The sequence below is a fragment of the Papaver somniferum genome, chromosome 5, assembly GCF_003573695.1.
Source record: "Papaver somniferum cultivar HN1 chromosome 5, ASM357369v1, whole genome shotgun sequence".
Taxonomy (NCBI): domain Eukaryota; kingdom Viridiplantae; phylum Streptophyta; class Magnoliopsida; order Ranunculales; family Papaveraceae; genus Papaver; species Papaver somniferum.
This window is the reverse complement of record NC_039362.1, coordinates 16,995,351-17,003,553: the sequence shown is the minus strand read 5'-3', so window position 1 is coordinate 17,003,553 and position 8,203 is coordinate 16,995,351. Positions and strand designations below refer to the sequence as shown.

At 35.6% G+C, this 8,203-nt stretch overlaps 1 protein-coding gene across 1 annotated transcript; it reads left to right on the top strand.

Annotated features, from left to right (window-relative positions):
• Positions 1 to 4,967: 4,967 nt before the first annotated feature.
• On the top strand, positions 4,968 to 7,900 carry LOC113277295. Its single transcript, XM_026526423.1, has 5 exons — positions 4,968 to 5,286; positions 5,663 to 5,766; positions 6,852 to 6,965; positions 7,170 to 7,253; positions 7,555 to 7,900. Exons 1-5 carry the CDS (start codon positions 5,034 to 5,036, stop codon positions 7,609 to 7,611), a joined length of 612 nt encoding a protein of 203 aa, XP_026382208.1. The 5' UTR covers positions 4,968 to 5,033; the 3' UTR covers positions 7,612 to 7,900.
• Positions 7,901 to 8,203: the final 303 nt, after the last annotated feature.

Below are 8,203 nucleotides of genomic sequence, written 5' to 3'. Positions count from 1 at the left end.
TTAGTCTTTCTCCAATTGGGAACATCAGATCTTGTCTTCGTCTTTACGAAGTTATCCTTTTGATAACCATTACGATTGTGAAAAGGATTGGTATGACGTTTATAGGCAAATCTAGGTTTATCACAACACTTATTCCTTTTCCTAAAGGTTAGATTACAACCTGTAATGTTAAGATGATTAGCCTTAACATAAGATCTTCGTTTCACAACTTATTTTGATGTACAAACAAGAAAATCATGAAGTTTCTAATTCCTTATACGAAAACGACATCTCCTTTCCAGGTGACCTTTTTTTCCGCAATAATGAAAATATAAGGAACGTTCTTACCCAAATTCATGTACGTTGTTTTTGGAGGTTGATATACTTTGCTCTTTCGAACCTTAACTGCCGGTGAAGGAATTTACCTTTTTGCATCAGTGTAAACCTTTTGTTGAGAAGAATCACTAGCCTTGACAAATTTTACCTCTTTGCTAGTACTTGGAGCATTTATTCCCTTATAGCCCAATCCTAGTGTATCACGATGATTTTTACTTGCTCCTAAAATAATGATTTATTTGCTTGAACTAGTATTGAACTTTTTCAAGTCATCTTCCAACATCTTGATTTTTTCAAGAGAAGCAGCTAAATCAGCCTCAAGGAGTTTTTCTCAAGCGAGATAAGTGCTTTCCCTGTCATCAAAATTTGCTTGATGAGAGTTAATCCTTGCTTCAGTTTCTGCAAGTTTCACTTCCAACAAGAAGTATTTTTTATAAACATTATCACATTCAAGTGACTTTCTACTCAGGTTTTCCTCAGAATCTTTGAGGATCGATTCGCAAGAGCAATTTAAAACATAAACACCTCCGTAAATCCTTTTAAATTTTTTTGTTTTTTTGACAGAGAGGAGTCAGAATGGGTGTGACATGAGAAGTTCTCATCTTCTTATTTTCCAACGAATTCAAAACCTTAACATACTCTGAGACTTACTCATCAACATCTCTATCAATATCTGAATCACCTTCATCAGAAATTTCATCAACTGTTCTTCTAGGCGTGTTTCTCAATCAGCAGTTTCTACATCAAGAGAATGTTTAGATATTGAATTAGATATGAAAGTTCTCTCAAGTGAATCCAAGCTTTGAAATACATCTGGTAATTTCTGAACTGATACGTTATTAGAGATAGACTCGTCCATAATAATCAGATTGCTACAAACACAGACCTATGAGGTCTTAGCATGTTTGCCTGCTCTGATACCAATTGAAAAAGCGAGGGTCTAACAACCGCACCCAATATTTAGTTTAAGCAATCTATATGGACTAACTCCAATATATTTACAAGAGAATCAACTATACAGTTAGACTCAATCAAGAAAAATACATCCAAGAGTTATATCTCAGTTTCCCAAATCAATCTGCAATCGAACAGATAGAATCTGTGAGCCGGATTAATATGAGAAATAACTTGGATGGTACCAAAAACCAATATCCAATCGTCAATCAATTTCAATCAACAACCAAAGGTTGGATTCACCAATTGATTGAACTACGCACAACCTGTGATATTTCAATTATATAAAAATATAATGCGAAAAAAAAATAACACAGACACCAGAAATTTTGTTAACGAGGAAACCGCAAATTCGGAAAAACCATGGGACCTAGTCCAGATTTGAACACCACACTGTATTAAGCCGCTACAGACTCTATCCTATTAGAAGTTAACTTCGGACTGAAATGTAGTTGAGCCCTAACCAATCTCACATTGATTAAGGTACAATCGCGTTCCTTACGCCTCTTAAACCACGCCGGATTCTGCGCACTTGATTCCCTTAGCTGATCTCACCCACAACTAAGAGTTGCTACGACCCAACTCGAAGACTTGACAAACAAATTTGTCTCACACAGAAAAGTCTATTGAATAGATAAATCTGTCTCCCACAGAAATACCTACAAGTTTTTGTTCCGTATTTTGATAAATCAAGGTGTTGAGCAATAGTTGCACTTTAAAATAGTATTTTCCTTTCTCAAGGATCTGCACTGCTCTTGGGTTATGAGAAGATCAGATTCAGACTTTTGTTTCAGCATGCGAAGCTTATCCGTTGGAGACAGATCTTTTTTCGTACATCCAAAGTTCTGTCGCACGTCAAATGTTATATCGCTGATATCACCATAGTGATGAATTCTGTTTGTTCATCCACCTAACTTGGCGAATTTTGCTGGAGAATTGCATTTTTCTTTTGGCCATTGATATATGAATTGACCTAACGAAGTTGGATCCTTGGGGATGTGTTTCCATTTCCCTTGTGACTTCATTCTAAATAAATGAAAACGGCGGTGCTATTTAACTCCTTCTTTTTCACCTCTCTCTTCATCTCTCTACAATCTAAACCCCATATATGAGGAATGGTGAATCCCACCTGTACCTGAATGTGATGGTGGGTTTGTTTGCAGAATTCTTTATTTCGAGGATTCATAATCCCATGGGATTACAAATTCTAGAGTTCATGTAAACCCCTCGTGTGTTTGATAACTCACTTAACATTCCTATGATTTATGAAATTATCTTGTTTTAAAGTCTATATATTGTTTGGTATTATCCTCGGAATCTTAAATATATATATATATAAGTTAAAAAATGTGGGTCCATTAATTCCACCAAATTCCATGGACCCATAAATCCCACTTTTAAAATTTTACATCCAAATCTAAATCTAGGTCTGAAATAAATTCCCGATTTTCGTAGGTTTACCATTTTCCCCGTAATTTCTCCAAATTTAGATAATATATCTAATAAGTTTTTAGTTTCCACTAGATCTGCTCTGGTGAAGAGAAAGCAGTCATATGCGAAAAAAGATGGGAAATAATAGGGACATGTTTGTTTATTTTGATTCCCGAGATTCTATTTTCATTTGTGGCTTTCTCTAGGAGTCTTGAAAGCACCTCCATGCAGATTAGGAAAAAATAAGGAGATAGAGGAGAGATACCTTGGTACACCTCTTTTCTTCGACAAAAATAGAAAAGAAAATTTTGAACCTCTACTTCAAAGGTACTACAGTACGCTGCAAGGTTGGAAATCAAAGTTGCTCTCGCAAGCGGGTAGGATTGTTTTAATTCAATCAATTATCCAGTCTTACCCAACGTACCAAATGCAAATGATTGCCCTTCCAAAAGAAACACTAGATAAACTGGACAAAATTCAAATAGATTTTTGGTGGAATAAAGATAAGTCAAAAACAAAAGGTGGCTATATAAAAGCGTGGAAAGACATGTGTAAACCAAAATCTCAAGGCGGATTAGGAATCAAGAACTCCCATAACTTCAATATAACCCTTTTAACGAAATTAGCAAGTAGAGTGATGACAGAAAAGGATCAACTGTGGGTAAAGTTACTACAAGCGAAGTATTTTCATGGTTCGAACCCCTTTCAACCGACAAGAAATTATGAACTCTCGTGGATTTGGACAAGCATTCAGAAGGGTCTCAATATTAAAAAGGAAACTTCATCTAGCAAGTGAAAGACGGAAAAAACACAAGGATCTGGGAAGACAAATGGATACCTAGTACAAATACATTAACCCAACCAAGTGATAAGGCGGACCCGATACCTCAAAAGGTCCATGAGGTACTAAATTCTGACGGTGACTGGGATATTGAAAAATTAGATGAATATTTTTCCCCGGAAATTAAAGAAAAATTTATAGCAATTTCCCCGAATAAAGAAAACAGGGACAAAATCAGATGGGAATATCATATATCGGGAGCATTTTCGGCAAAAGATCAATCAACGTAATAATGATGAGGAAGATATTATATTCACGTGGGAAAATATTTGGAATTTGAAGAAAATACCTCGGACCCGACTATTTATTTGGAAAATGATCCAAAAGGCGCTCCCAACAAATAGCAGATTATCAGCCCACAACCCAAAATCTCCTCAGAGTATTCCCTATGTAAAAACCAAGAGGCGAAAACAGAAGATCACCTTTTCATAAAATGTCCTTTCGCTAGAGCAATCTGGTTTGGATGCGACTTGAACACAGTCAACTCGCAAATCAACACAAATTCGATTTTAAGTGGGTTGAGAACCAGATGTCAAATACTATCTATTCAAAAAATTGTGAACACATCGCAACGGTCACTTGGTTTCTGTGGAAGTATAGATGTGAAGTAATTTTTAGGAAAACTAACCCAGATCCATATGCTTTGATCCAACAGATTAGGAATTTTATACAAGCTCAACATCTTAATAAGGAGAAGTGGCAAATAAGTGCTCAAAGAAAGAAGACAAATACAAATAAGTGGAACAATTTCAACTCTGATTAGATAATTTTTACAGATCCCTCCTTTAACAAAGAGAACTTGACAATGGGCTATGCTTTCATTCTTTACTCGGTAGAACAAGAAGCTTTTATGCATATTTCTGCAGGTTCAGATTGGGCATCCTCGGCTTTACACGCAAAAGCAAAATTAGTTTTGAAGGCTTTAAACTGGCTAGAAGATAATATTCTCTCCAATGTCTTTATTGCTACAGATTGTAAAGTTCTGTCAGATTGCATTAACAAAAAAGATGCAGCAGTTGCCTGGGCGGCGGAGAATACCATAGAAGACATTATTTCCATTATGGACACACTTCCACAAGTCAGGATAAAATTTATAAACAGAAATTACAATGTCGCAGCAGATTCAGTAGCAAAGGAAGCAAGAATAAGAAGACTACAACACATTTCGAAGCATACACAACAACAAATCCAGAAAGAAAGTATCATTTCTAATGTTTTCGAAAAAAAAATGAAATTGTAGAACTTTTGTATTCGGCGAAAAAGAGGGAGTTGAATAGCATTTTGGAAGTAAAAAGATGCCGGTGGAGTTTTTCAATTCTGGTTTTGATTTTTGCTTTCATCACCATCAAATTACTTGAAATGCCACTGGGTAACGTGAAAAACCGTAAAACCGAACTTTCATTATTTTTAGAGAAAAAAGGAAAAATCCTAGAGGGGAGAGAGACAAGAAAGTAGACCACAGAAACGAAGAAACAAAAAAAAAAACACAGTAATGGCTTGCAAAGCAGTTTTAAGGTCTGTTGTATTAAAAGAGAGATGGATGAATTCATTTCATCTCATTCCAACTAATATTTCCCTTTCTACTACTTTCACTAACTTCGGGGGTTGTAAAGTTAGGGTTAGGGTTCGTGATTTTCATACGCGGTTTCCTTTATATTGTTCTTCTAATAATCCTGAAACCCCTTCTTCTTCCTCACAAGATGATATAGACCCACCTCAAGAAGCTGTTCTTAAAGCTATCTCAGGTTAGCTCCATTGGTTTGGTTTCTTACAAGTTTTTTAATTTTGATTATTTTTTTTTTTGCACTTTTTAATTTGTGGGGTTGGTTCATTTTGTAGTAATTCAATCAAAATAATAGTAGAAATTCTATGAAAACTGGAAATTGGGTTTATTATTGCTGTCTAACCAGCTATATTTTGTGGGTTGGGGTTGGGGTGGTGCTGATGAATTTGGTATTTGGATTCCCTTTGCCATTTATAGCTTGGAAATAGAGCTGAAACTAGAAGTTTGGTTGACAAATGACAATGTTGTCCAAGTTTCTAGATATTTTTTTCTCCTTTGGTTGGAGTGAGTGACATTTATGTTTAACTAATTATTACTTTTGAATTGGATTTGTTCAGAAGTATCAAAAACAGAAGGAAGGATTGGACAGACGACGAATGTTGTCATTGGCGGGACAGTTACGGATGATTCTACAAATGAATGGGTTGCTCTGGATCAGAAGGTACGGCTTTTGTTCTCATGTGTGTTATTATTTCTTTACTTAGAAAGAGATGAGTGTTGAATCTTACATGTTCCTATTCCTCCATGCGAACAATATGTTGTGTAAGTTGACATGTAAAATTACGAATTATTTCTTTACTTAGAAAGAGATGAGTGTTGAATCTTACATGTTGCTATTCCTCCATGCGAACAATATGTTGCGTGTAAGTTGACATGTAAAATTACGAGGTCAGGCAATGTTGATTAACTGTAAAATCTGAATTGTACTGTCCGTTACGTCCCTTAAGTATCTACACTACTCCCACCTTTTTCCAATCAGCATAGGAGATTCGGGTTATTTCTCTAGATTACATCGTAATGCGATTTTTGTGATAGTGGAAAACCAATCTGGACATCATGAAGTTCAGTTGACCTCTGAAGTTACTACCTTCTGAATTTTTGTAAACAAACATTATGATCAAGTTGATACCAGATACAGTACTGTGATTGTAAAAACAATTAGTCATGCTTAATCTCATTTCAAGATGCTGAGACATGCCACATTTTTTTGACCAGTGATGATTCTGTCTATATTTCTGTATTCCATGTTACCTTCTTTCATTGTAGATACGATACGCCTTTTCTAAATTAAGCAAAGTGCATCCTAATATGCACACGGTGTTATATATAGAAGGATTTACTGGCTGGTATTGTAGCCTTCAATATTTTTTAATTTTCTATTTATAAGTTTCTTCAATATATTTATTAATTGTGTCCATTTATGAAATTATGAGGAATAAATAAAATTAGGAGGGTTACTAGAAGTGACTCTATCATAGTCTAAAAATGAATACGGGATGGAAATGGAGCAACTATCTGGACTAGTTCAAGTAGCTGCATCGAAGCTTGTTGTTGATTTATTTCGCTTCATGTTTTATGGTAACAGCTGCACTGAAGAGATAAAATGCTTTGTTTAGGAGGCTCATGAAACTAATCGCTGATCCTAACTTCTTAGATCTTTCGTTATTTTTTTCAGTATAATTTTGTGTCATTTCAATCAGGGTCAGAAGGGTTGTGAGACATTATGTTGGTTTGTTGAGTTTTCAGGTAAATACATATCCCACATTCCGAGGTTTTACCGCGATAGGAACTGGAGGTGAAGATTTTGTGCATGCAATGGTTGTTGCTGTTGAATCTGTTCTTCAAGAGCCAATCCCAGAGGTATTTCATTAGTCAGACCTTTCCTCTAATAATTTCAGCTACATATACCAGATAAATTCAAATGAGTAACACGAATTTGATTGCCATGTTCAATGGAAATAATAATAACACTTGTTTAAGTGTGGCTTTCCTTTCTGCACTTGGAGATGTATTTAATAACTTAAGCATTTTGACTTGACATATGTTTTCACATTTTTGAAACAGGGCGTTGTGAAGCAGAAAATATCTTCGGGGGGTAAATATGTGTCTGTAAACATCGGGCCTGTTCACGTGATCTCTAGCGAACAGGTATCTGTCACATAGCCTCACTAATTGACTCTCCGTGGTCATAGGAGGTCCAAAAAGGCTTTGCTTTACCAACTGAATATCTATTGTTTCTCTATTATTTTCTAGAAGCAATATAATCGGCTTGAAATCCTGAAGGTCATACTGTGAACAGCTCTCATGACATATGAACTTCACGTAGAAATATAGAATGTTGTACATCTGTTCTTGTGTGCTATAATATGAAATCCATGCTTTAAACTGTCTTAAGTCATTTTGTCAGTCTCACTGAACACTGAAATATATATGAAATTTTGTGTCACAGGTTCAAGCTGTATACAATGCGATGAAGAGAGATGTACGGATGAAATATTTTTTGTAGATAGATACTTGTATCAAAGGCGGTTCCTAGAAGCATGTTACTTGTCTATTTTCTGTTTTGTCTCTGTAGATTGAGCTGTTTAGCCATTCTATCAATTTTTGTTACATTGATATAAAGCCTTGAAAAAACATGGTTGAAATTGATCAGCTGTCACTAAGCTTGATCGTCCAATCATAATTACTAAGATGGTTCATTGGGAAGCTAGTGGACTTGTTTCGAAACTTAATTTGCTCCATGCTATTACTGTCTTCCTGCTACATATTGAAACTTATGCACGGAATGATGGAAATGTTGTTGGATGGTGCATTTGAAATGTTTTTTTGTGACTGAAGCTTCGATCGGGTCAGTTTGGTGAAAGTATCACCAGGTGAAACCAACTTAATAAAGTATCTTCTTTGCATTAAATTGCAGGAGTATTCATAGAATAGATGAGATGAATACATGATATACATTACTAGGTAGTCCAGGAAACCCAGTACCGGTTACTCTCTAATCCACCCCTAGAATAAAATTATCCGCTGGTCCAAAAACATGTTTTTGGACCAGAATATTTATTCCCTAGTCCAAAACGTGCGGGTCACACAAGACAAGT

Coding starts and splice junctions, on each gene's coding strand:
- LOC113277295 (XM_026526423.1), top strand. CDS start 5,034: ATGGCTTGCAAAGCAGTTTTAAGGTCTGTTGTATTAAAAGAGAGATGG. Junction 5,287..5,662: donor TGTTCTTAAAGCTATCTCAG/GTTAGCTCCATT, acceptor GGATTTGTTCAG/AAGTATCAAAAACAGAAGGA. Junction 5,767..6,851: donor GGGTTGCTCTGGATCAGAAG/GTACGGCTTTTG, acceptor TTGAGTTTTCAG/GTAAATACATATCCCACATT.